The following is a 27,004-nucleotide window of genomic DNA, read 5'->3' on the forward strand; positions in this document are numbered from 1 at the left end:
CCAGCGGAGACTTCAAAAGGCCCGGCGGGCGCCGCGGCCCCAGCACCTATGAGCCACCCCCTGTGCCCGGAGCCTGCGCCGGAGCCGGAGGACGCAGAACGGCCGCAGTTGGAGCGCAGGCGGACCGGCCCGGCGGCTCAGCCCCGAGCGCCCATGCCCCTCCCGGCGCAGCTGCGCTCCGCGCGCCCGCGCCCCATTTAGGGAAGGGGACCCGGCACCCCCGCCCCCGCGCCCGTGCCCGGGGCTGCGGGGACCCATGAATACAAATGCCGTTAGGCGCCCGAGGAAGGACCGACCGCCCAGCCTCGCACTTCGGGACCCAGTAAGTGCCCAGAGGCTCCCTGGACCGCTGGGGATACCGGGGTGTGTGCGCAAAGGTGTGTGCGCAGAGGTGTGTGCACATGGAGAGGGGGTACACTTGCAGAGAGTATGTGCACGCTTGTGGTGGGCACTCGCGGAGGGCTGTGTGCACCTAGTAGTGCACATGGGGTGTGTGCACCGTGGGGGTTAGTGTGCGCGGTGTGCGCGCGGGTGTGTAGGTAGGGGATCTGACCAGGCTAGTGCGCATTTGTGTGTGTGTGTAAGCACTCGCGTGCGTGTGTCTGCTTGTGTAGAGTCTGGGTGTGCGCCCGAGCCCAGACACGCGAGAGTATGTTTTCTATGAGCCCAGGAAGAGTGTGAGGCTATGCCTACATATGAATGAGTGTGTCTGAGTTTGGGACAAGTGTGGATGTGTGTGGGAATGTTTATGTGCACCAGTGAATGTGTATGAGTCTGTTTGCCCGTGAGCTGGAGATGGAGAGGGCCTCTAGTGCCAGGGCTTCTACTGGGGTTTCGGGTGTTAAGAATTTGCCCGGGTGTTTGCGGCGGGGCAAGGTGTGCGGTTCTGCGCTCCAGGGTGGGATCCGAGAGTGCCTTTGGCCTAGTTTTCGTGTTTCGGGGGCCTTAAGACTCCCATTTCTTACCGCAGGGAGAGGGAAGAGGAGAATGCCCAACATTTAACACTCCCCCCCGCCCCGCCCCACTAAGTGCCCAGGAAAGTCTGTTCTCCAGGGCTCTCTGAACCTGGGAGCGGCAATCGTGGGGCGGGGATTGCGGGGGGGGGGGGGAGGGCGGGGGACAGGGGAGGGCATCGTTGGCAGGAGGGCAACTAGTTATCCTTGGCGTTCAGGCACCAAGTCCTGGCTCCAGCTCTGTCCCTAGAACTCCCGGGTTCGTTTCGGGAGTAGAATCTAACTCCTTCTGCCTTCTACTCTGCCCTCGAACTTGGGGACCCCTAGGCTAACAATCCAGAAGTCCTGAATCTCAGAACTTTGATCACCCTGCTGTGCAGCCTTGTCCAACCCTTTCCTCTGTGAATCTCAGTTTCCCCATCTTTGCAGCGGAAGGGAGTGGTGTCCCAGCTGGGCTCTCTTGGGTTGATGGAGACTGTGTCCCCAGCTGCGGCCAGCAGGGGGCAGCAGGGGGCAGCAGAGGGCGGCCCGGAGCAGGGAGGAGGGAAGGTGGAGAGCCGCCGCGGGCCGAGACTTTAAATCGCCTTCATTTCCCCCAAATCCTTCCTTTTCCTCTCCTCCCCCAGGCCGGCGGGGAGGCAGCTTCCACCGCCCTCCGCGCGCCCTCGCCCGGCCTTGCTCAGCCTCCGGGGACTGCTAGCAGCTCGCCTTCAAAAGTTTGATCATTCCCCTTTTCCCTCCTTCTTCTTCCTTTTCGGTGGAAGCAGAAGAGCGAGGCAGGGGCGAGCGCAGCGCCGGGACTCTTGGGACCATGGGCCTGGCGCGGGCGCCCGCGGGGCCCCGGCCGCGCTGCAGGCCCGCTCCGGCGCCGCGGGGCGCGGGGCTGCGCTGGGGGCGCGGGGGTTGCGCGCTCTGAGCCGGCCTGGCGCGGCGGGGCGGGGGGCTGGCGGCCCCATGGGGCGCGCCCACACTTGCCCCCCGGGCTCGGGAGCATGAAGTAGGGGCCCGCCATGGGAGCGGGAGCGGCGCGGGGGGCCCGAGGCACAGCGGCGGCGGCGGCGCGCGGGGGGTGAGTACGAACTCGGGGACTCCCCCTGCCCAGCTTCCTGCTGCTCCAGCCTCGGGGAGGGCTGGGGTTCCCTGCCGCGCTGGACGCTTCCAGAGGAACGTCAGCTTCCTGTCCCTTCCTGCGCCCCCTCGAGGCGGGCAGCCAAGGGTTAACACGGACTGCGCCTCCAGCCTCACCGAAGGTTGGCGAGCGCTGCCGGGGCTGCCCAGCCCTGCTGGGACGGGGGCCGAGCTGGGGAGGGTCCGTGAGGGGCCAGCCCTAGGGTCGGAGAGTGGGGCTGGATGGTGGCGCCTGAAGCGACGGCGGGTGCCTGAGGGGGACTTTTTGAATGCCAGGGGGAGGAGGAGTCTCCGTTTCTCGATGTCTTGGTGTGTTCTGGTGTCTTGGTATCTGCAGGTCCTGAGCCTGTATGTCTCGGTTTCTGTCCTTGTGAACCGTCTGCAAATTTCTAGATCTCCAAGTGTCTAGTTTTGCTCCTGTTTCAATATGTGTCTGCACGTCCCATGGTTCTGGAAATCTCGGTGTGTATGTCAGTATGTCTGGGTCTGTGTTTCTTAGTGCTTCCCTGACTCTTGGGGGTCTCGCTTCCTGTCTCTTTCCCATGTGTGAGAGAGAGAGAGAGAGAAAAAAAAAATGAATGCTAGCATGTCAGAGCAGAAAGGGCTCTGGGAGGTCGCCAAGCCCAGCCAGTCATCCTATAAATGTGGAGACCCAGGTGGGGGGTGCAGGGACTATCCAAGGAGGGGCTGTGCCAGAGGTTCCGATCCCAAGCCTGTGGAGTTGGAGATGTAAAAGAGAGGGAGCTCCTGCCCCAGCAAGTCACTGAGTGTAGGTGTTGGGGGTGAGCGAGGCTGGGAGCAGCCCTGGGGCCCCGTGGACTGTGGCTCCTCCACATTGTCCTGAGATGCACAGGACCTGCTCCCTTCGCACCCACCCAGGACCAGGAGGGCACTCCCCAGAGGCTAGTCAGGGCTGTAGCTCCACCCTCCCCACCATGCCCTGCCCCCTCTGAGCTGGAATCAGGGTGATGATGCCCCCCTTCTTCCCAATGTCTTGGAAAAAGCTGCCGTGCTGAGATTCCCCCACCCCCCACCGCAACACACACACACACAGGGCACCAATGAGCATGCTGCCTGACTCATTTTCTCCAGAAGACCTTGTGCCAGGGCAGATGCCAGCGGTCGGGCAAAAGAGTGGTGCCAGGCAAGCACCCCATAGCGGGCCCAAACTTTGCCTTCTCCTGCCTCCCGGCCCCTTACCACCATTGCCCAGATCCCGTGCCCTTTGGCCCCAGTGCGCCGTTCAGCTTTGCTCCCCATACCTCTCCGGGACCAGGCTCCTTGAGGCTGTTTATGGGGCACATCCCTGATCTCTCCCTTCCTCACCTTTCCTCCCTGTATTCAGAACACCCTCCCTCTTTCTGCTTCCATATGCCCTGCTGTCCCTCTGGGCTCAGCTCCGTGGACACCAGCCTCCCTGATGGCATGCACTGAAGGGGACCTGCCCGCAAAATGTGACTGCCCTCTGTCCCTCTCTGAGCACACCCTCCCTGTGTTACTTTGTTGGAATATTCTCTCCCCCATCTCTATGTCTTGGGACCCTCTTGATACACCTGCAGCTTGGCACACGGAAGTGTCACATCAGTTGGTGGTAGGGGGTCTCAGTGAGGATGCTCACATATCAGTGGGATGCAGGTTGCAGGACAGAAAGGACACAGACCTTAGAATCAGACAGACTTGAATCTGATTCCTGGCTCTGCCCTGTGAACTTGGGCAAGCCACTCACCTCTCTGCTTCTTGGTTTTCTCATCTGCGAAATGGACATCTTAATTTCCCAGCTAGCAGGGTTTTTCTGAGGATGAATGGGATCGTGCTTGTAAAGGGCTTAGAACGGCGTCTGGCACGCAGTAAGTACTCAATATATGACAGCTGTTATTTTTATTATTCTTCACTTTGTCTTGAATGGGTATGTGAGTCAACGGGAAAGTTCTGGGCTGCATCCTGTCCAGCCAGATGACCTCTCTGTGTTCCCATGGAGGGGGTGTAAGGTGTGAAGAAAGGCGCCTGGGCGTTGCCATCTGGGCACATGGAACCTCATCAGTTCATGGAGGCAGGTTGGACAGGTCCATCACTCTGCCATTCTAGGCAGCCCCTTCCCAGCTTACTCCCATGGGAGCACAGCTAAGCTCTCAGGCCACAGGGCTGCCTTCCTTTGTGTTTCTGCTGCCTGTTGGGTCTCAGCTCTGAGCTCTCAGTGAAGTTCAAGCTATGGCAGGGGTCTGCAAGATCCAGGGTGTTCCCAGGTAACAAGAACAGAGAAAAAACCATCTAAGCCAGCAGCTGGCTTTAGCAACCTACTTATCCAGGAGTAGCCACTTTTGGTGCACTGGCTGAGAGGCCTTTTGCAGGAGACAGGAACACCTGGGTTCCCTTCTTGGAGGGCTGTGTGGCCAGGCTGTGTCTCCAAGGTCAGGCTCCCTTCCTTGTGGCCCCTGCTGTGCTGCCTTCTGCCCTCCTTGGCCCCTGTGCTCTGGTCTTCCCGACATGCTGGAGCCCTGGGTTCACCGAGCCAAGGCCCACGAGGCAGCGGTAAAAACAGAAGCCTGGAAGAACAAAGCTTGATCCAGCGTCTGCACTGAACGTTATTAGCAGTAGCCTAAATAGGATTGGAACGGGAGGAAACGATTCGGCAGGGCCTCCCTCCAGGAGCCAACTTTCCAGGCCTGGAGCTTAAATGGTTTGTTGGCTCTCCAGGCTTCATCTCTGCTCCTGTTGGTGAAAGCTGGGTTGCTGGTCTCTGGCAAGCAGGAAGTCTCTGCAAGCCTCTGATTTCTTCTTCGTGGGAGAGAAGACAGTCAAATGAATACAACTGTCTTTTAAGTGGTAGCAATGATGTGTATCATAGATAGGCTGTGTGGCTTTGAACAAGTCACTTGCCCTCTCTGGTAGAGTTTCCCATCTCTACAATGAGGGGTGGGACTAGACTCTGGTCCGTAGATGATCTCTAAGGACCTTAGATGATCTCAAGGATCTCCCACTCTGATGTGCTCAGTAATTTGGAAGTTTATGGGTCAAGTACACACAAAATCCAGTGGCATTTGTCCTGGGTTAAAGAATGGGGGATGCATACTTTTCTAACAGGCCATCAGGGCTGAAAATTTTAAGTTAGAACTTATGGTGTTAGGAGGCTTCGTTGAAGAGAAGATTCTGATCCCATCTCCCCTGCGAGTCTTTCTCCTGACCTTTAAAAAAACCCGTTGCCATCGAGTCGATTCCCACTCATAGCAACCCTATAGGACAGAGTAGAACTGCCCGATAGGGTTTCCAAGGAGCGCCTGGTGGATTTGAACTGCCCACCTTTTGGTTAGCAGCCGTAGCTCTTAACCACTGTGCCACCAGGGGTTCCTCCTGACCTTTAGGAAATAAAAATATTTCCCCCGTAATTTACTTTCATTTTCTCTATGGAATAGTCACCTTGGAATAGCCACACCAGCCAGAAAAACTGACTGAGGACACGTGTGGTTCTTGCACCTTCTCCTCACCACCTGGCTTGTCTTCATCAGCTTGGGAAACACGCTAAGATGGCTGGCTGTGACATAGTACAGTGAGGAACTTGAGGAGCGAGGGCTGGTGCCTGAAGGCCAGGATGAAGTGATGGCAGTGTCTTCTGAGGAGGGTTTAGCTGGCATTCTGAGGAAAAGTGAGTTCCCTGGTCCTCTAAGTTTGGGGAAGGCTGAATGACAGAAAGCGCAGCCAATTTCTTTACTGCAGGACTTCTCAGAGCCTTTGTATGCGGCTGTGCTCTGAGAACCACCCAGACTGGGATGCAACAGACACCTCTTTCCCAATCTATCTGGCCATAGTTTCCTAGAGTATCTACCTGGTGGATGTGGGAAGTAGTACGGAAGAATTTATTAACCAAGACCCTACCCAGGGTGACCCTGAGGAATTACCTAGCTGCTCGTTTTTTTTTTTTTTCGGAGGCTGCATTTCCGCCATTTGTCAAATTAAACAAAGCTGCCTATTAGATCTCTCCAGGGAAGATAGAGGTGGGCAGGTTATGCTTTGGGTGGGCAGGTCATGCCAGGGAGGGCAGCCTCTGTCCTCTCCAGCAACCCCAGGGCAGCTAGCCACTCTGACTGTTAGTTGTTGCTGGTGGTAGGCTGGAGGTGAGGCCTGCAGAGGCAAGGCGGGACCGGCCCTGTGAAAAAGGCACTCTCACAGAATGGCAGAAGATTAGAGAGAATGAGGAGGGAGCAGTGCTGGAAAAAGCCTGCTGGAGTAAGGGAGACACATTTTAAAGTCCAGAGTCCTGAAATACTGGGTAATACTCATCGGCTCAGCAAAAATATACTGAAACTGGGAATATACTGATATAAAATATACTGATGCTGGGAATACAAGGCAAAATGGACATGGTCCCTGTCTTTCAAAGACTTAGTCTAGGAAGGGAAATAGATAGTGATCACACATGCTCTACCTGCTGTGGTGGGGTATGTGTGGCTGGATAGGGGAGGTGACATCCAAGCTGGGATCTAACAGATGTGTGGGAACTGTCCAGGCAGTGTCTGGACATGGCAGCAGCATGTGCAAAGACACACAGGCTGGCTGGAGAAGGCTTTCGAAGGACCGCCATCAGCATTTGAGTGCTATTTCAGCAAGTTTGCCTCATGCTGCAAATCACTGAAGACTGAACTCAACATGGCTTAAACAACAAAGAAGGTTTTTACCTCTCATATCAAGAGTCCTCATGGAAGAGCAGCACCAGGATTTGTTAATTCAGCATCTCCACGGTGTCAAACACCCAGATTCTTTCTATCTTTCTGTTCTGTCAACCTCTGCAAGTTCGCAGCAGTTCTGGGCATAGTCACCTCAGTGCACAAGATGGCTGCAGCAGCTCCAGGTACTACATTCTCGCTCAACAGCAAACAGGGGCCAGAAGAAAACGTTCTCTCTGTCCTTTTGAAGCACTTTCCTTGGAGTTCCTGACAGTCATCCTTCACATCTCATTGGCCAGATTCAGGTCACATACCTATGCCGAAACCGTTCACTGACATGGCGAATGGAAATACCAGCATTGCTGTAGACCTCTCCAGATGCATCTGAAATCCTCTGAAGTCCATGCCCACCTGAGCAAGCATGAAGTGGGGGTGGCTGAGGGTAGATAACCACCGATGTCTTCCACAGTGCCCAGGCCAGGATTATTATTGATTATAATTGCTATTGAATTTGAAAATAGGGGAGGGCAACAAAAGGTTTGAGCTTGTCCTCTAAGGCCTGCAGGGAGCTTCCGAAGAACCCAGCGCCCCAGACACCAACCCTGACTGATGCTTTTCCTGGATTACCTGATTCTCCAGGAGCACCCTCCTGTCCCGCCCGCCTCCCGCCCCCCCAGCATCCTAGTTCCCCTCTTGGGAGAGGAGCCCTGGCCTGTCTGTCCTAGCCGTAGCCCGCACCGTCCGCCTGGTGCTGCTCTCTCTGTCTGCATTCTGGCCACGTGCCGCCCTCCCCTCTGCCCGCCTGGGGATCAGATGCTCCGGGTGGCTTCGGGTGTCAGCGGTGGCTGCTCCCGCAGGAAGATGAAATCGGATCGGATAGCTGCCTCTGCTCATCTTGGCAGGAGCCACTGGGCAGAGCATTAACCCTTCTTGGCCCCAGAGTGCGGGGGGCAGCAGGGGCCTTCTATGCAGCACTTCTGGGGCTGGTGCCAGGTTTAACCCTTGACAAGCATGGGCCCATTTAATCCTAACGTCTGTCCTACAAGATAGGGAGTGTCAGCCTGTGTGCGGAAGAGGACACGGGCTCAGTGAGGTCGAGTGGCTTGTCTAGGGCTACACAGCTGGTAAGCAAAGGGCCAGGTTTGCGCCTGAGTCAGCCTGACTCTGCATCTGTCACCTCTGTTTCCTCTCCTCCAATTTCCTGTCGGGATAAAGCCAGGTGGGCAGCTTCCCTCACGCAGTCCTGGTCCTGGTTAAGGGGTCTTCTCCCCGTCCCTGCCTTGGGTCTGCAAAGTGACTTCTCATCTCTCCTGCCTTTTCAGGAGGCTGGTCATCTAAGCAGGCCAGCCTGGTCTCCCCGCTGACCTTTTGGCCCTGGCCCTGCAGCCCATTGCCTAGGGCCCTGGAAGGGTCTCAAGATCATGAGGCCATTGTACAGATAGGGAGACTGAGGCCCTAAGAGGGAGAGGGCCTTGCCCTTGTTGCCCAGTGGGTCACCAGATTTTGAGCTGGACAGTGGGTCTCTTCTCCCCACTGCTTCCTGCTCTGTGAGCTTGACTTATTGAGCTGTAAAAAGTGCGTTGTGAGTGCTGGAGGGGGAAAGTGGTTGTGTTTGTACTGAGTAAGCAGGTCCTGTCCAGAGAGGCTATGCCTGGAGGCCTGGGTGTGTGGGCTGCTCTGATAGGATCTGACAGCCCTGCACCTCCTTCTGTCCTTCCATGGGCGAGGCTGAGGTGGGATGGGGCTGGGTCAGCCAGTCCTGCTCTCATCCCCCTCCCCCCTCAGCTGGACCTGGGCCCGAAGGGTGGAAGCTGATACTTGTGTCTCCTTGTCTCTAGGGGGTTTCTCTTTGCCTGGATCATAGTCTCGTTTGCCTGTCACCTGGCCTCCACCCAAGGAACTCCTGAAGGTAATTCTCTCTTCTCTTTGTTCGGAGGGGAGGCAAGGGAGGACAGAAGGGGCCAGAGTACTCCGGGACAGCAGATATCCATGCTCCTAGTGGAACTTAATGCCTCAGTTTTCCCATCAGTAGAATGGAGCTGATCACTGACATATTCTCTTTGGACTTGAAAGAATAACATTGGAAGTTTTGATATGGGTAGGAAGGGCCCAGTGCAGAAATGGAGAAGGGTGATCTTTCAGCTCCTGTCTGGGGCAGAATTTGATTAAGACACTTTGGTTCAATAAGCCTCAGTTTTCCCCATACATTAAATGGGTACTCCGGGACTGCCAAGAGGGACTGCTAAGACCACAACTGTAGCTGCCCAAGCCTGTGTCCCTGCCCTCCTCTTCCCTGAGATCCTGCTTTCCCTCCAACCTGGAGGAGCTGTCCAGGGGGCTGGGCGGTAGAGGGCTGGTTACACCGCTGCCAATGGAAATGGAAACCTCTCCCACATCTGTTTGTCAGGTGGCCGCAATGCCTCTTAAAATAGCCGCCCTTCCCCCTGCTCCCCACACCCAGCCAGGAGCAGGGGCAGACAGCAGGGCACTCGGAGCCTCTGTGGCCTGACCTGCTGCTAGGCATTGATTGGGCCCCTGGGATGGCAGGGCCATGCCGGAAGAGACTGCTGCTGCCCCACAACGTTTTGTGCAAGTGTCAGATTTTCCAAGCTTGCTGTTTCCTCTACAAAGTAGGTGAACAGCTGTCCAGAGTCCTGAGTCAGGCACTGGGGGGTTGGGGAGAGGCAGGAGCTTCGTGGAGCCAGGTTTATGTAATAAGGAGATCTTGCTGGGGCCAGCTGGCTGGGTTCTTCCATCTTGGCACTGGGGCTGATTCACTCCCCTGTCCCATATCTCCTTGCCCCTGGGGAGGTTCTGAATATGTCTCCACCCTGCATTGCAACTAGCTGGCTTCAGGATAGAATATGAGTGGTTTCAGCAGTATAGCGTAGTGATTAAGATTTGAACCCAGTCAGCATGGGTTCAAATCCCAGCTGTGTCTTTTACAAGCTGTATGACTTTGGGCAAGTCATTACATTTAACTTTCAGTTTCCTCATCTATAAAATGGGGATAATAAACAGTACCTGCTTTGGAGGTTGTTGAGAGAATCAAGTGAGATAATGTGTGTAAAGCACTTGGTGTATAGCAGGTGCTCAGTAAATATTAGTTTATTATTAGTATTGTTAAATATTTTATTAACCTTAAACCTTGGGCAAGAACAGCACTTCCCTCTTCCCTGGGGCCCACAGTGGCCAGAGCCTCACAGAAGCTCAGTGCTGATGATCTCTGCCAGCTGTAGATATCAGAGTTTGGGGTTTTGCTCCTTGGCTGCAGACAGTCTGTGTGGTGGGGTGGGGTGGGGTGGGGAGAGGCACTGGAGATTGGCTGGCCCAGAGGCCCTCAGCTTTGGAGTCCAGTCAGATAGGATGGGTGCCTCCTGGCCTGTGCAGTTGGGATTTTCCCTGGGTGGGCAGCTAGCTGCAAGCCAGTTGTAAATGAATCTGTGGGGAGAGATGTGTACAGGCCTGGGCAGGGGCGTGGCTTCCTGCTCTCATCCCTCCCTCATCCAAGTGGTTCCTTCCACTTTTAAAGTTATTTACAGTGAATAATATTTTATGATAAGTGGGGGGTTTCTGCGATTAAAGCATAGAAGATATAATACTGTTAAGAGAATTCTTAAGCAGCGGTCTACTTTAGTATAAAACCTGCAGACAGACCGGGGTAGGAAGAAAGGTGGGAAGGAGGGATCTGAGGGGAAGATGGAAGGCCCTTGTGTCCTGGGGTGGGGGTGGCGGAGGATAAGAGCCTTCACCCCAAGCCAACCTGAAACAGCCACCTGGACCTCTAGAATTCTTACAACGTTGTAAGCACTTTGTGGCTGTCTTGGGGGTCTGCTTTTGCTCCTTTGTCTTACAGACGGGGACACGGAGGTCCACAGGTCAGGAGGAAACCCGCCCCCCCTCCCCACAGTTACTTGTGTAGGGCTTGGGTGTGGATAATGAGGAAGATGACCATTTCATCCTCCCAGCAATGCTATAATGTGGGCACTCTTCTTAGCCCTATTTTACAACAGAGGAAACTGAGTCTCAGAGGCTCATGGGTGGTTCTTATTGGGCTCTAAAGTACTGCCTTCTGACTTCTAAGCCTGCTGTGGCAGGAACTGTGATGCCATGTTGCCAGCACCCAGGTTCTCAGTTCTCCCCCAGCCCATCTATCTGTCCATCCGTCCATTCATCCATCCATCTGCCCATCCATTCCACAGTTGTCCACTGAGGTCTCCTAAGTGCCAAGTGCTGCATTCAGCCCAAAGCGCCCCTTCCCTAGTGCACACCTCGCCCCAGGTGATAAGGGAGAGAGCATTCAGCACTGGGCTTGGCTGCTTTGCTCAAGGGAGGGCCTAGAATTTGACCCAAGAGCTGGCTTCTTCCTGCTGGGATGGAGAGAGGGAGCTGGCTTTTGCAGACACTGGCAGCTCAGCCAGCTCAAGGAGTTCAAGTGACCCGGTGAGAGGCAAGATCAGAAAGCCTTTCCATAAATGCCCTGGAAGCCCTCCTTGTGCTCTGGCAAGTGCAGCTGTAATTACTGGGCAGATATGACCTGCCCGGATCACGGTCAGATGTCCAAACACCCTGCCAGAGGACAGAGGTTGTGGGGATGCCTTGATTACTTCCCCTGTCCTCCACAAAGGCAAAGAGGGAGGAGGAGTCAGCGGAAGTGTCACCTCCCTGCTGTGTGGATTGCGGCTCCCCTAGCCTGCTCCTGCCCAAGAGAGAGCTCAAGGATGGCAAGGGGACTGCGTTGGTTCTACCTGGACATCCTAACCAAGCTCTGGTGACACTTCCAGAGCGGTCACCATGGTCCCTCACTTATGGCACAGCTTCCTGGAGGAGCCAGTGTTTGAAGAAGAGAGAAGGGAAACAAGTCATAGGTTGTGGAGACTCTAAAACTCCTAGCACTAATTTGGTAATTATCATTATTTTTAGTAGTGTTGTCCGCTGCCGGCGAGTCAGCTGTGACTCATGGCAACCCCATGAACAACAGAACGAAATGTCGTCTGGTCCTGTGCCATCTTCACGATCATTTGTATGCTTGAGTCCATTGTTGTGGCCACCGTGTACTTTGAGTGCCGTCCAGTCTAGAGGGCTCATCTTCCAGCACTATTTTGGATACTATACTGTTGATATCCATAGGGTTTTTATCAGCTAATTTTTGGAAATAGATTGCCAGGCTTTTCTTCCTAGTCTGTCTTAGTCTCGAAGCTCCACTGAAACCTGTCCACCGTGGGTAACTGTCTTAGTCATCTAGTGTTGTTATAACAGAAACACCACAAGTGGATGGCTTTAACAAAGAGAAGTTTATTCTCTCACAGTCTGGGAGGCTAGAAGTCTGAATTCAGGGTGCCAGCTCCAGGGGAAGGCTTTCTCTTTCTGTCTGCTCTGGGGGAAGGTCCTTGTTATCAGTCTTCCCGGGTTGAGGAGCTTCTCAATGCAGGGACTCCAGGTTCAAGGGACGCGCTATTCTTCTGGCTCTTGTTTCTTGGTGGTATGAGGTCCCCCTGTCTCTCTGCTTGCTTCTGTCTTATATTTCAAAAGAGATTGACTCAAGACACAACCTAATCTTGTAGATTGAGTCCTGCCTCATTAACATAACTGCCTCTAATCCTACCTCATTAACACCATAGAGATAGGATTTACAACATTTAGGAAAACCACATCATATTACAAAGTGGTGGATAATCACACAATACTGGGATTTATGGCCTAGCCAAGTTGACACACATCTTTGGGGGACACAATTCAATCCACAACAGTGACCCTGCTGCTATTTGAAATACCAGTGGCATAGCTTCTAGCATCATAGCAACAAGCAAGCTACTACAATATGACAAACTGACAGGCAGGTGGTGGTTTTTATTTTAAAGTGCTTATTTTGTGCCAGGCACTTTTTAAAAAAAATGTATTAACTCATTTAATCTTCACAAAATCTTTCTGAGGTTGGTACTATTATTATCCCATTTAATAGATGGGAAAACCGAGGCATTAAAGTCATAGGGCTAGTAAAGAGGCAAGCTGGGATTTGAACCCAGGAAGTTTGGCTCCAGAGTCTGTTTTTAATCACAATATGCAAGATTATGCAACCAGAATGGGCACTGGAGTCCAAGCCACCTGGCTTCAGCCCTACACTATTAGCCACCACCATGATGCAGCATAAGTTTTAGTTGAAAGAATAGTAACCAGGTAGCTGCAAGTGGACTGTCCTCACTGTCTGAGCACTTGGGCAGGGGGTGGGGGGGGGGTGGGTTCTGGGGCTGGAGCAGGCCCTGATCATGCCTTCTCCTCCTCCTTCCCTCTCCAGATGTGGATGTCTTCCAGCGGCTGGGCCTCAGTGGGAGGAAGGTGGCAGGTGGCCGGAGCCCTGCTCCCCTGGGGGTCATTCCGTTCCAGTTGGGGTTCATCTTCACACAGCGGGCCCGGCTCCAGGCACCCACAGCCTCTGTCATTCCTGCTGCCCTGGGCACAGAGCTGGCACTGGTGCTGAGCCTCTGCTCCCATCGGGTGAACCATGCTTTCCTCTTTGCCATCCGCAGCCGGAAGCACAAGCTGCAGCTGGGTCTGCAGTTTCTCCCTGGCAAGATGGTCGTCCACCTGGGGCCCCGGCGCTCTGTGGCCTTCGACCTTGACGTGCATGATGGGCGCTGGCACCACCTGGCCCTCGAGCTCCGTGGCCGCATGGTCACCCTAGTGACGGCCTGTGGGCAGCACCGGGTGCCTGTCCCGCTGCCTTTCCACAGGGACCCAGCGCTTGATCCCAAGGGCTCCTTCCTCTTCGGGAAGATGAGCCCACGTGCAGTCCAGTTTGAAGGTGCCCTGTGCCAGTTCAGTATCTACCCTGTGATGCAGGTTGCCCACAATTACTGTACCCACCTGAGGAAGCAGTGTGGACAGGCTGACATGTACCGGCCCCAGCTGGGACCCCTCTTCCCCCAGGACTCTGGCTCCTCTTTCACCTTCCAGACTGACCTCCCGCTGCTGGGTCTGGAGAACCTGACCACTGCCGCCCCAGCTCTGGGGTCATGGCCAGCAGGCAAGGGGGCCAAGGTGACTGTGGCACCCGTCACGCCCACCAAGCCCTTAAGGACTAGCAGCATAGGTCCTCACCAGCGTGTTGCAGTGGGAGGCCCAGTCCGGACCCCACTGCCACCTGCCAAGCTATTGGCCAGTCAAGTGCTTCCCCCTGTACCCCCAGTCTCTCAGGCTGGCACCGCCCGAACTCCCCGCCCAGCACCTCCACCTGCTCAGATATTGTGGAAGAGCACAGACACCAAAATCCCCCAGAGTCTCCCAGCTGAGCCTTCGACCCCTTCTTCAGTTGTTCCTGTCAAAAGCCCACGTCCCACCCAAAAGGCAGTTCCACCTTCTTTCCCAGAGTCAGCCCTATCCACCCAGAAGCCAGTGTCACCCATTTCCCACTCAGTTCCTGCCAAAGTCTTCCGTCCCACAGTGAGGCTGACCCAAAGGAACACCGGAACGTCCAGACCTCCACCTCCCAGCTCCCGGCCCCTACCTTCTGCTGTTGTCTCCTCCAAAAAACTGTTTCCCACAGTGACTCAGACCAAGGCCAAGATGACCAGTCACACCAGTAAGCCAGCCCCTGGCCGTACCAACACACGCAAACTGCCCCATCCCACTGTTTTGCACCCATCTCCTGCCCGTAGTCCTGGCTCTACCAGGACCCCTCAGCCACCAGCCACAGTGACACCTCCAATCTCAGGTACCAGAACTCCCAGTACAGCACCTCCCACCCTCACTCCTGCTTCAACCTCCACAAGAAGCAAGAAACCCACTGGATCAGAAACCGCAAAGAAAGCCAGACGCAAGAGCGGCCCCCGGGGGCCTATTCCTCTCAGACCTGGGAAGGCAGCCAGGGATGCCCCATTGAACAACCCAGCAACCTGGCCCAGCCCCAGACAGCCCAGTCAGCAGACCACCCCAGCCCCAGCACTAGCCCCGGCACGATTCCTGTCCTCCAGCTCCCAGCCCACGAGCAGCGGCTACTCGTTCTTCTACCTGGTGGAGCCCACGCCTTTCTCCCTGCTGATGGGACCTCCGGGACCCAAGGGAGACTGTGGTTTGCCGGTAAGATGGGGCAGGGTCTGTCTGCTGCTTAGAGCTCCTGCGGGTGACTGGAGTGGGCTGCTCAAGTGCTCCTGAGGAGGGCAGGGGAAAGAGCAACTCAGAACAGGGAGTTCAAACCTGGGTCTGCTCCTGATCTGATCTTCACGGGTGGGCGAAGGTCTGGTGTCCACCATCAGGTGATGAGCACCCTTGGGATAATTTAACTGCAAATGTTGAGTGGCTTAATGAAGGCGATGAACTGACTTGCCCTGGTTACACCGTGAGTGAGCAGCTGAGCAGCCTCCACAGCCCGGCTCCCTGCCTTGGGGAGCAGAGCCACTTCTGTTCCGTCAGCGTGTCTGGGAGTGCTGGACAAAGGTCACACATGAGTAGCCCTGGATATGTTTGGTTTGGCACATGCGGGATTCTTTTTTAAAAAAAATTGATCAGTTACTAACATTTAAAAAATGTGAGAGATTTCGTCTACAAGACCAGCTTCTCTTCTAAGTGAGGAGATGCAGTGGCCGAGCCCGGCTACCCTTTTATACAGGGCATGCCCACGCCTGTTAGCTCCGGACTCACTCTCCTTCTGTATGTCTTCCAACCCGTCCATCCCACTCATTCGTGTTACCTGCCTGGTGCCTGTACACATTGGATTTGTGGCCCTGGTACAGGAGTTTGGGACAGAGGAAGGTCAGGGTAGGCTGGAGAAAGAAAGAACATTCTATGTGTAGAAGAGGGTCTGAGGATCCATGCCTCTGGTTTGCCTGGGACTGTTTCCAGGGGCAACGACCTTTCCGCAGCTGGAGGCCAGTTCCTCTGGATGGGGAATGGTGGAGTGGAGTTCCCAGAAAACCTGGCCCCTGTTTTCCTCCCTTCTGGAGGGGACTACTGCACCACTCTCTTCCCCCCTCCTTCCCTGGGCTGGGTCTGCCATCGGGCTCAGTGCTTGAGGTTAGGGCTCCCTGCAAAGTGAAGACAGTGGCGGGTGCTGGGAATTCCCTGGCCTTCCGAATGCACTTAATTAGTTTTGATAATCATTAGGAATAATATTTATTCAGTCTGTCTCCAAGGGGACTGAGAGTCCACTTTTATTGTAACCATATTGTATAGCTTATGGAAATCGTGTGCATTGCTTTGCAATTATGTCAATGTTCGCTTGAGTCCCATGTTTTGAAACTGGCAGAGTAGAGACTTGGAAACTGCCACTTTCCTGAAGAAAGAACGCGGAAACCTTTTCACCCCTGCAGGCTGCCGCCCTGCCCCAGGCACCAGGTGCCTTTGGGCCCTGACAGCTCAGTTCCCCCAGCTGCGTGTGCGCTGGCGTCACTGGCCTGTGAGGTCGAAAGAGGGTGAATTGTCCCGACAGAGGGTGGTGAGGTTCAGGGTCTCGACCCCGGCCCCACAGCATAGCCTGGCAGAAGGGAAGAGGCCAGTCCTGCTTTCTAAGGCTGCATGTGGTGTGGAAAGAGAGGAAGGCTGTCCAGGCGAACAGATAGGGAGCAGAAGCAGTGGCTTAGGGTGTAGAATCTGCCTTCGTGGGCCTGAGCCACAGACTTTTTCTGTGACTTGATGCTCTGGTTCAGGATGAGGGGATACCTTCTGTCAGATCACCTCCTTGAGCTTCCCCCGTCACCAAAGGAGGCACCAAGGGTCAACCTATTGATGCCACTGATCCTTAGGGGTCATTCGGTTCAATCCCCTTTATTGGGCAGGTGGAGAGACTGGAAACTGTGCCCAGAGATGGCCAGGACTTGCCCAAGGCCGCACAGCATGTAGGTGGCAGAGCTGCGGCTTGGGCCCCAGCTCTGTACCCCAAAACAAGCACTGACCATTCCACCCCGAGTGTCTACTCTCTGAGAGCCAGGGAGGGCTACGAAGATGAGCCAGGCCTTATCCCTGGCCTCAGGGGAAGGGCTCAGTGTCTAAAGGACCTTATGTTTTGAAAACCTGTCAAGATACTGAGCTACTTCCACACGTGTGGCATAGCTCTTCAGGACCTCAAGAGCTGGTTGGAGAAGGCAGAGTGTGTGTGATAATCCCACTGCCCAGATGAAGGAACAGAGTTGGAGAGACACAGTGAGGAGTCCAAGGGCACCTGGTATATCCGTGCAGGCGCTGGGGTGCAGTTCTGGGTCCCTGACTTCCAGGGAGGGACTGCTTCTCCAGTCCCTGGCCTGCCAGGGTGGCATCCTGGTCTCCTTCCCCATGCTGTCGCATCTCCCTACCCTCCCCCCAGCTTGGATCTTAGCTTCACTCCAGTAGGAACGAAGAAGCTCCTAGAGGCGTTGTCCAGTCCACTGTGTGGCAAACTGGTCATTTATATCCCCTAGATACCAGAGACTAGTATAATTGAAGTGGCATCTTTGAGCAGTGGTGAAGTGAAGTTGTGTTCTTTCTGTCCAGGGCTACCCATACGTTCAGCATTTAAACCCAGTAGAGCAGAAGGCATGCTGTCTGGGGCCCAGGGCCCAGGGACGTGGCAGACCTGGTTCAAACCCCGACTCTACCACTTAGTAGCTCTGTGACCTTGACTCAAACTCTGAGCCTCAGTTTCTGTAGAATGTAAGGCAGTAATTGCTCCCACCTCCCATGTTTAGAGGACAGAAATGAGAATTTGTGTACAAAACTGCAGTAGAGGGGAAGCAATTTAGCTGATCTCCAAGGCAGTCTTGGGCATCTAGTTTTGCTGAGTGGCTTTGGGGAAGTTCTTTTATCTCCCTGGGGCTCAGTCTCCGGGTCTGTGGATCTGGACTGGAAGAGCTCCCTCCTTAGAAATTCCTGTGGGGACCTTTCTGTGCCCAAGGGGGTGCAGTGGCCGTGTCTGCATGTATGTACCTGTTCTGTGTGGTTCTTGAGGAGCCAGGAGAGGCTGAGACATAGCTCGGGGCTGAGGCAGGCCAGCATTGTAGCCACTGAGCGAGGAGGCTCTGTGGGATCCCCAGGCGCGGGGGGGAGCATGGAAAAGCTGAGCTTGGCCCTGGGTGTGCTGGGGCGGGGAGGCTGCGGCTCACAGAGGCTGCACAGAAGCTGCACAGAAGCCCCACGCCTGGGAGGAGGCGAGTCAAGGCCTTATTTATTCATGATCAGGCCGCTGGCATTTGCACGAGCTTGCTGCGAGAGTCAGGAGTCCCAGCTCAGGGCCTGGCCCACAGCAGATGCACTGTGACTATCTGGGAAATGAATGAAGGAATTTGATCCTGATTCCTAGGCCGGGCTCCTTGAGGTTACACAGAACTCTCCTGCCAGTGGGGTAAGGAGGCCGTGGGGAATGGAAAAACACACAGGCTTTAGAGTTGAAATGACCTGGGGTTGAACCATTCCCTTATCCATCCATCTATTCACTCTTTCAACAAGTGTTTATTGAGTGCTTTCTCGGTGCCTGGTGCTGTGTGACCTTGTGCCAGTCACCTAACCTCTCTGAGGTTGTTTCTACAAAAGAAGAATACGGTACCACCACCTTCCCACAGGGTTGTTGGATGGATTCAGCGAGATGAGGGCTGTAACACACCCAGCAGTGGAGCCTGGGTCCTAGTGGATCTTCGTGACTGTGATTATGCACTGTTGGTGGATGTTGAGGCAGGGACATTGTTGCATTAGAGACCCAGGAGGGGCTGGATACAATCTCACATTTGCTTGGATTGCTGTGCTATGAAAATAGTTTTTCTTGTGGAGCTCGAGGCCCTGGAGCTGACATGGGGCTAGTCGGTGGGGTAAGACAGCAGTGAGCCAAAAGGCTCAGTGTGTTGTGACAAAGGTCACCTACGTAGGAGGGGCTGTGGGGCAGAACTCCCCCGCCTTTTCCCCTTCTGCACCTGTGGCTTCTCTCACAGTTCCTGGTTGTGTTTTCATCTGCCTGTCTCCTCCCAGTCGCCCCATCCCAGGGCATAGCAGGAAGGGCGTCTCTTAATTTCTCCAGAGCCACATACTTTCAGGAGTTATAAATTGGAACTAGATCTTGAAAAATTCACCTTTTACATGGGTATCATGTAGAACCCGTGGAGGGGTGTTTTGCTTTGTCTTTACCAGATCATTTTTGAACACCTGCTGTGTGCCACACCCTGGGCTAAGCTGTGCTGCAGGCAGGGAACAGGGTGATGGAGGAGAGTTTAAAGAAGGGGCATTTATAAAGGTGTGGGCAGTATCAGGGTCCTTGGATGGTGCAGATGGTTTGTGTGTGACCTCTAACCTAACGGTTGGTAGTTGAAACTCACCCGGCAGTGCTGTGGAAGATAAGCTTGGCAATCTGCTTCCATAAAGATTATAGTCAAGAAAACACTATGGAGCAGTTCTACCCTGTAACACACGAGGTCGCCGTGAAGCAGAATAGACTTGATGGTAACAGGTGTTTTGGGGGGCAGCAGCAAAGGAACCAGCAGGGCCCAGCGAAGCACGTGGGGATCTAGCAACAGCAGAAAACTGGTCCTCCACTCAGACCCCAGGAGAGGGCAAGGTGCTACCAGAAGCCAGTGAGAGGTAAAACCCTGAAAGAGGGGGTCTCCCGATAGGAGCTGGGGTCACAGAAGAGCATAGCCGCTGCCAAAGTACAGCAAGGCAAGGAGGGAGTGGGGAAATAGATACCTCATCCTTTCTCTCCTTCTATCCTCCAGACTCTTGCCAGGGTCTTCTATTGGCCATACCCAGTGAGAAGCCAGAGGGCAAGGGAGCCCCAGAGTATAGACTCAGAGGTTAGCTTCCCAGGGCCCAGAATAGACCTGGGGAAGAGACAGAATAACCAGCACACACACATTATCTCTGAAGATGGGTATTACGTGGCTATTTTACAGCCAGAGAGGCTGAGGCCCAGCGCGATGAAGTAACTTACGCAAGGCCACACAGAACTAGATTTATACTGAGGGGCTCTGTTCCAGCATGTTCTTCCTTAGGACAGAGACCAGGTCCCCTTCCCTGCCCTCTCCACCTCCTGTGGCTATTCTTGGGAATAATCATAGATTTGGATGGATGGTCAGAGATGGGAGGCCCTTTGGGACCCCAGGCTACAGACAGGGAACAGAGGCCCAGAGGTCAAAAGGCCATTGCTCAGCGTCCCACAGCAGTTAGCAGCACACCCAGCACTGGCCTCTGGTCTCCCAAATCCCAGGCCTGTGTATTCTCCCCTTGCTCACTGCCAGGGTAGGTGCCAGCCAAGACTTGTTTCTTTGTGCAAGGCGTGGCAGTTGGGCTATTGCAGCTGGACACAAGGTTGGACTTGTTCCGTGGGATGGGGTTCCCCTGGGCCTGGCTGCCCAAGCCTGGGTCCCTTGGGGAAGGCCCAGAGGGGCTGCTTGGATGTTTCCATGGTGCGATTTTTGTGAACCCCAAGCCCTGGCCTCCTCCCCCCTCCCCCAGACAGGCTTGCAGCCCCCCTGCCCTCCCCCTCAGCTCTGGGCCCTCTCAGAGGCCCCGTTGTTTGCAGCATGGAGTGGAAAATCCCACCCCAGCCTCGTGAATCATCCCAGAGTCAGCCGCTCAGGCTTCAGGCCCTGGAAAGAAACGGCAGCATTTTTCCACTGCATGGAGAACGGGCAGGGTCTCAGATCCAGGGAGGGGGCAGGGGGTGCCCACCCTCGCTCAGCCACTGACAAAGTGAGCACTGAGTGGGAACGAGTGGGAAAGGATCAGGTCTCGTTGGTGGCGTGTCTGGTATTGGCCGGCCGCAGTGGGGGCTGGGCTGCCATGTCAAGGAGTCATGCCGTGGGCTGACATCACCAGGCCATGCCGTGGGTCCTGACTGGTACTAGAGTCTGTTCTGCAGATGTTGTGGATGAGCTCAGACTCCAGCCTGGACACCCCTGTTTCTGGGGCAAAAGAAATGCCAAGAGGGAGTGTCAAGGCTTCCGAAGTTGTGGCTCCACCAGGGTCCACGAAGGAGTTGCACCCACAGAGCCTGTCCCTCCCTGGGAATCTTGGACAAGCCCCTTCACTCCTCTGGCCTGGCTTCTCCTCTGTGAGATGGAAATGATCTCACCTTTCCTCCCCTGCCTGGTATTCTAGAGGAGGAAGTCACCCCTGCCCTGCAACTCCGGAAATGCCAGTGCAGGGAAGTTTCCATAGATGTTCATTTCACAGGTGCCCGTGAGGGAAGGGACTTACCCAAGGTCACACCTAGTCCGAGACACACCTGACCAAGACTGTCTAGAAGTGTGGAAGCTGCGTGGTGTAGGGGAAAAGTCAGGTGGTCCTGGCTTTGAATCCAGATTCTGCCTCCTGTTAGCTGTACGTCCTTGGGCCAGTCACTTTGCCTCTCTGAGCCTCCCTGTAGTTTCTCATCTGTTGAAAGAACACCGTAATGGTAACAGCACCTACAGTGATGCTTAGCCTTTGCTGTTGTTAGCTGCTGTTGAGTTGGCCTGCCACTCATGGTGACGTCATGCACAATGGGATGAAATGCTGCCCGGTCTCGCACCATCCCCGTGATCATCTGCAGATCGGACTATTGTGATCCGTAGGGCTTTCACTGGCTGATTTTTTGGAAGTTGATCACAAGGACTTTCTTTCTAGTCTGTCTTGCCTGGAAGCTCCACTGAAACCTGTTCGGCCTCATAGCAACACGCAAGTCTCCACGGACAGGTGGGCAGTGGTGCCTATGAGGTGCACTGGCCAGGAATTGAACCTAGGTCTCCCACATGAAAGGCGAGAATTCTACCACGGAATCCCCACTACCCTGATGCTTAGCTTTAGCCCCTTGTGTTTCCCTTTAATTCTGGCTCACATGGGAGAATTGGATCAATGAGGGCCTTCTGGGAAGGGACATCTTTTGTTCTCCTCCAAAAACAGACAGGAAGGAAGGCGGCTTAAAATTTTGAGTAAGGAAGGTTCCAGGAGCTCGCCGAACAGAATCAGCTGCTAAAATCTTTTGAGCATGAGCTATGTGCTAGGCACTTTTTAGAGATTATCTGTTGGCTGCCTGCTATTATTATCCTCATTTTATAGGTAAAGAGCTGGGGGCTTAGAGACTAGAGATGTTTGTCCAGAGTCATGCTACTAGTAAGAGGGGGTTTGTACTCCGGGCCTAGGCTTACACTCGTGCTCTACTGCTCCCCATCAAAGCCAGCAGCAAAAGCAGGGTGTATACCGGCCCTGAATTCCAAACCTGCAGGACTGGATGTAGAGACTAGAGCCGGGCCACCTGAACTCTGGAAGGCTGCCACCGATTTGACTGGTGGCCGGCACTTGCCGAAGGCCAGGAAACAGCCCCCACCCTCTGTGCAGGGCTCTTTCCCGGTGACCCTGAGCCTTCCTTGGTGCCCATATCTGTCTGTCTGATTTTTATTCATGGACGAGCAAGCACGTGGTGTTCATAGGCCAGAACTGTGAGCAGAGCCTGCCCAGCGTGAGACCTGGATTAATTACCAGCCAAACCGTACTGGGTTTTCAACACGGATTTTAACTCTGGGCAGGAAACCTGGAATCTCGTTGATGGTTATTTGAAACAAATGAATTCCCCAGGCTTCACACAACCTCGAAAGCCTGGCTTCCTCCGAGGGCTCCGTGTGGAGCGCCTCACATCCAGGTGCTTTGTTAATCCTCACTCATTCCTTTTAGGTAGACGGAGCAGTAGCTATTGGGCCCATTTTAAAGGGGAGCAGCTGAGGCAGGCTGAAGGACTTACACAAAGTTCCCAGCTATTAAGTGGCAAAACCGGGCTTTGGACACAAGCCAGGCCATGGTTTAGTAAGCCTGTTTGGCTGCCTCCCTTCAGAGAGATGGGGCCAGAGATGTGATCTTTGAATGTCATGGCTGCAGGGCCAGGCCTTTCTTTTGTGGGAAATGGGGAGCGTTTAAATGTTGTTGAGCTGGGGAGTACCTTGGGAAGATGAACAAGGCTGTGTGGAGGAGGGCTGGAGAGGAGAAGGACACAGGCTGGGGGACAAATGAGGGGGCCGTTATAGGAGCTAGGGGGTGGTGATGGAGGCTGCTGGAACAAAGGAATATTTGAGTGCCAGCTATAACAGGCGCTGTGTTAGATGCTTACTACTGTCTCGTTACATCCTCATGATGATCCCAGGAGGGGGATATTATTGCCCCCATTTTATAGGCACCAAACCAAATCCAGTGCCGTTGAATTGATTCCGACTCATAGCGGCCCTATAGGACAGAGTAGAACTGCCCCATAGAGTTTTCAAGGAGTGCCTGGCAGATTCGAACTGCCGACCGTTTGGTTAGGAGCCGTAGCACTTAATCACTACGCCACCAGTGTTTCCTTTACAGGCACAGGCTAGTTAAAGAGCTTGCCCAAGTCTAGCTGGTAAGTGGCAGCACTGCGATTTGAACCTAGGCCTCTCTGATTCAAAAACCCATGCCTATAACCTCTATACTACACTCTCTTTCCATGGTGCAGAGATGCTTAGTGGGACCTTGGGCAGGTCGCTTCTGTGGTCTGGCTGTGTAGAGAGCTTGGCTGAATTCTGAGGCCTCTTTCTGTTTATTTTTATCAAACGTTTAGCTGAGCCCTGGGGATAGAGAGATAACTTCTGGGGATAGAGAGATAACTCATACCCAGTTGGTACCTTTGAAGAGGCTGTGGTCTGGTGGGACAGATGGGCTTATATGCAGACAAATAATATAGTGGTCTTTAAAGTAGAGGGAAAAAGGGGACTTGGCCCAACTTGGAGAAGGGGTCGGGGAAGGCTTCCTGGAGGAGGTGATGTCCTATTTAAATTAGTGGGTGAAAAAGATGAGGACTGCAAAGGCTGAGAAACAGCAGGTACAAAGGTCTGACAGCCCCAAAGAATATGAGTTCCTCAGGGCAGAGACCTCAGTGGTCCGCTCTTCTCAACCACAGAGTTTCTGTACCCAGAGATCTGAACAGGTTTGCTGAATGACTGTTTGAACCCATTCTTTGCTGCAGTTTGACTGATGTTGTTTTCTTACTTTCTCTTCAGGGTCCCCCTGGACTGCCTGGGCTACCTGGACCCTCTGGTGCACGAGGGCCTCGGGTAAGTGATCACACACTGTCCTTGGAAGCCTGGGTTTGTTCCTTGAACTTCATTCCACTACCTCTGAAATTCCAGCCTTGCCGTGTTCCTCTCAGACTCCAGTTTCTACTTTGTCCACTGGGGGTGGACTTGGTGCTCTTAGAGGGAGGGTGCTGTGGACAGACATGGCATGGGACAGTGATGACCTCCTACAGGGTGTCGGTTGTCATTGTGGGTGGTGTCCATTGCAGCCTGGGATGAGTGAGGCGCTCCTGAAGACCGCATCCCTTGAGCTGTTGGGCTGTGGTATTTGTCCAGGACAATAGCTGACTTGGAAGCACGTGGCCCTTGCAGCCATCTTTCCATCTCTGCAGGGTAGGGTTGCTGACCTAAGTGATGTGACAGGCCGTGTCAGGGAGGGCTGAGCTCCCTCTTCTGGGAGGCTAGCTTGGTAGGGCTGTGGTGGCTAATATGAGCTAAGGTGAGCCTCAGAGTGGGCAGCGTGGCAAAGTTGGTCATGAAAACACCCTCTATGCGTTCTGCCTGGCACATGCCAGAGCCCCCATGGATCAATCTGATTATCCTTATTTTAGGAATGAGGAAACTGAGCATCCAGGAAATGGCAAAGCCAAGACTTGAACCCAGGCTCTTAACCAAATGCTGGGACCCTTGAGATTTCCTTTTGAGGGAAATTTGCTCCCTTCCCAAGAGGGCTTGGACCCACAGTGCCTGGCATCTGTGCCCAGGCTGAATCAGCCTTTCCCACGCAGGGTGCTTGGCGAAGGCCTGGCAGAGATAACTGCCTGGGACATATTTTTAGCTCTGGACCCAGCGGATGGTTCTGGTTATGCAATTACCCGAGCCCTAGTTCCCTTCAGACCTGGCCCTGCACTCCCTGGGCCCAGGGCTCTGGAGTCTGTTGTCTGAGTGGCATTTCCTCCTGGCTTCAGAGCTTCCATGGAACTCATGTCCAGAGCCAGGGACCACTTAGGTATACAGACGCTGCGGTCCTGGGTCCTCATGGCCTAGGATCACGATGAGGCCCTTGGACCTAGCATTCCAGCCTCCATCGGTCTGCGCCTGTCCCCAAACTTTTCCTGTGCCCTCCAGCATCTGCACCTCTGCTCAGGCTGCCCTCTCTACCTGGCATGCCCTTGTCTTCACACCCTTCCTCCTTTCATGACTCAGATCAAAGCCACCACCTCTTCTGATGGTTGCTCCCTTCTCAGTGCTCCTTGCAGCAGTTTACCTGTCCCTCTGGGTAGCACAGATCACTGTCTGTACTAAGAATGACCACTGAGATCTGTTTGCTGAACTGTGCGTGCGTGATCTCATCCAATCTTTCCACCCATCCTGAGAAATAAGTTTCAATATTACCCCGATTTTACAGGTGAGGCTCAGAAAGATTACTGAAGGCCACAGGATTGAATCTAGGCAGTCTGACTCCAGAGCCTACGATCTTAGCCATCGAGTGTGCTAATTTTTCTGTTTAATCAACCGAGCCCCTCGAGGCAGAGACAGGCCTTGCTTACTCTTCTCTTGCATGACGCCTAGCAGGGTGCCCTGCATGTGATAGGGACTGGGGAAATGACTGTAAAGAGTTCTAGTCTCGGAGTCAAGAACATTTCCACCAAGGAGTTGTGTGATGTCAGGCAAGTCCCTTCCCCTCTCTGGGCCTCAGTTTCCACATCTATAAAACTGGGGGTTATGGTAAGGCACTTCCATGGTTCCTCCTGGCTCTGAAATTCCACAAGTGAGTGAATGACTCTCCTGACATCCTTCTCGGGCTCTCTGTCTGCACACCCCCACCCCCCATCACCCTGTTTCTAGACTGGAAATTCCATAGATCACAGAATTCCAAAGATAATAGAACACCAGGATTAAACAATCCCAGCTCTTCTCTGCACAGATGGGGACTCTGGGATCCAGGGAGAGGCAGAGCCTTACCTGGGGTCACCCAGAGCTCTGTGGCAGGCACCCTCCCACCTCCACATGCTCCCCAGGCCCACTGGTGGAGGAGCCTTGAGGAATCCCTGAGCCCTCCCCCAGCCTGACTTTCTGGACTGCAGCATTTATAGAATCAGTCTGCTTGGCTCCCAGTCAACTATGTGCCTCGTTTCTCTGCAAGGCAGTGGCTAGAGAGGGGTGGGGAGGTGGGGGTAGGGAAGCAGGAGGCCCCCACTTTTCCAAGCTGCAGCGCTCCGGCCCACCATCTGTGGGGCAGCTGGGGGCATGACTGGGAAGAGGTAGCTGCCCTTGATCCTTGCACAGCCCGTGGCTGGTTCTGGAGTAGCTGGGCGTCAGGTGCCCCTCCTCAAACACCCCTGCCCAACTTTTCCCCAATTCAGGCCAAACACTGAAGTTAGACCCCAGGAGCCTGCCTGGGGTCAGCACCCGAGGTCTCCCAGGCTCTTTAGAGACTACTGGGTCCAAGTCACTCCTAGGTCAGATGGGGAAACTGAGGCCTGTGGGGTGGGGTGAGGATTAGAACTGGGACTAGGTTTTGACACTTCCATGTTACTCTCATGCACCAGGAGACAGTGCTCAGTGGGATGCTGTGAGGGGGGCAGGGTGGCCGATTGTTTTAGAGGGAGGGTCCCACGTGACATTGGTATGAATTTCCCAGGCTGAGGGTGCTCTGAACACTGTTCGCTCTCAACATGTTTGGAGAAGAGGAAGGTCCCCATTCAGGCATTAGGGAAGAGGGAGGTGCCTGAGTGGAAAGGTGACAGGCTGCAGCTGGGAAGTTGGCCCAGGAACAGGCGGAAGGAAGCAAGTTCATACTCAGCTAGCCAGATAAGTCGAGAAGAGCCAGGGATGAAGGCAGGGTGTCCAGAGGCTGTGTGTTGGGGGGACCAGTGGACCCCTGGAGGTGCCTTTCCCCACCCCCAACACCTCAGGTTATTCCTGGGTCATTTGTCTGCTGGACAAAGACCCTCATGCATTACCCAACTCTTAGGGCTCTGTTTACACTACCGGCTGGAAGCCTCTAGCCCAGGGCCCTTACTGGACAAAGTGGACATAACAGGACCCAGCTGTTGTAGTGGGATTTGAGTATGGCCTGGGAAAATCCAGCACGGTGAATAAGCTCTGGACTTCAAGCCAAAAGGCCCAAGCCCCATCCTCGCTTGGCCACTACTCTGCTGTGTGGCCTTGGCCAAGATCCTTTGACATTCAGGGTCCAGTCCTCCAGCTGCTCCATGGTCCCTTGAGGACTCTGCAAGCTTGGAGCTTAGAGGAGGCTAAAGGAGAACTCCTACTACATGTTCTAGCAATAGGAGGGGTGAGCCTT

General features: G+C 54.4%; 1 protein-coding gene across 7 annotated transcripts in view; it reads left to right on the top strand.

Moving 5' to 3' along the window:
• Positions 1 to 246: 246 nt before the first annotated feature.
• The window catches only part of COL27A1 (collagen type XXVII alpha 1 chain), a 167,206-nt gene continuing 140,448 nt past the window's right edge, over positions 247 to 27,004 (top strand). For 5 of the 7 annotated variants that reach the window (XM_049895040.1, XM_049895044.1, XM_049895043.1 and 2 more), the window contains exons 1-4: positions 1,856 to 2,022; positions 8,578 to 8,648; positions 13,035 to 14,815; positions 23,680 to 23,733. In XM_049895040.1, coding sequence (XP_049750997.1) covers positions 1,964 to 2,022; positions 8,578 to 8,648; positions 13,035 to 14,815; positions 23,680 to 23,733 — 1,965 coding nt within the window. In that variant the 5' untranslated portion in view covers positions 1,856 to 1,963. Of the gene's footprint in view, positions 323 to 1,855; positions 2,023 to 8,577; positions 8,649 to 13,034; positions 14,816 to 23,679; positions 23,734 to 27,004 lie in introns of those variants that run through there. The other 2 variants (XM_049895045.1, XM_049895041.1) reach the window with 2 other exon arrangements.

This window comes from Elephas maximus, chromosome 9, assembly GCF_024166365.1.
Source record: "Elephas maximus indicus isolate mEleMax1 chromosome 9, mEleMax1 primary haplotype, whole genome shotgun sequence".
In the NCBI taxonomy this organism is placed as follows: domain Eukaryota; kingdom Metazoa; phylum Chordata; class Mammalia; order Proboscidea; family Elephantidae; genus Elephas; species Elephas maximus.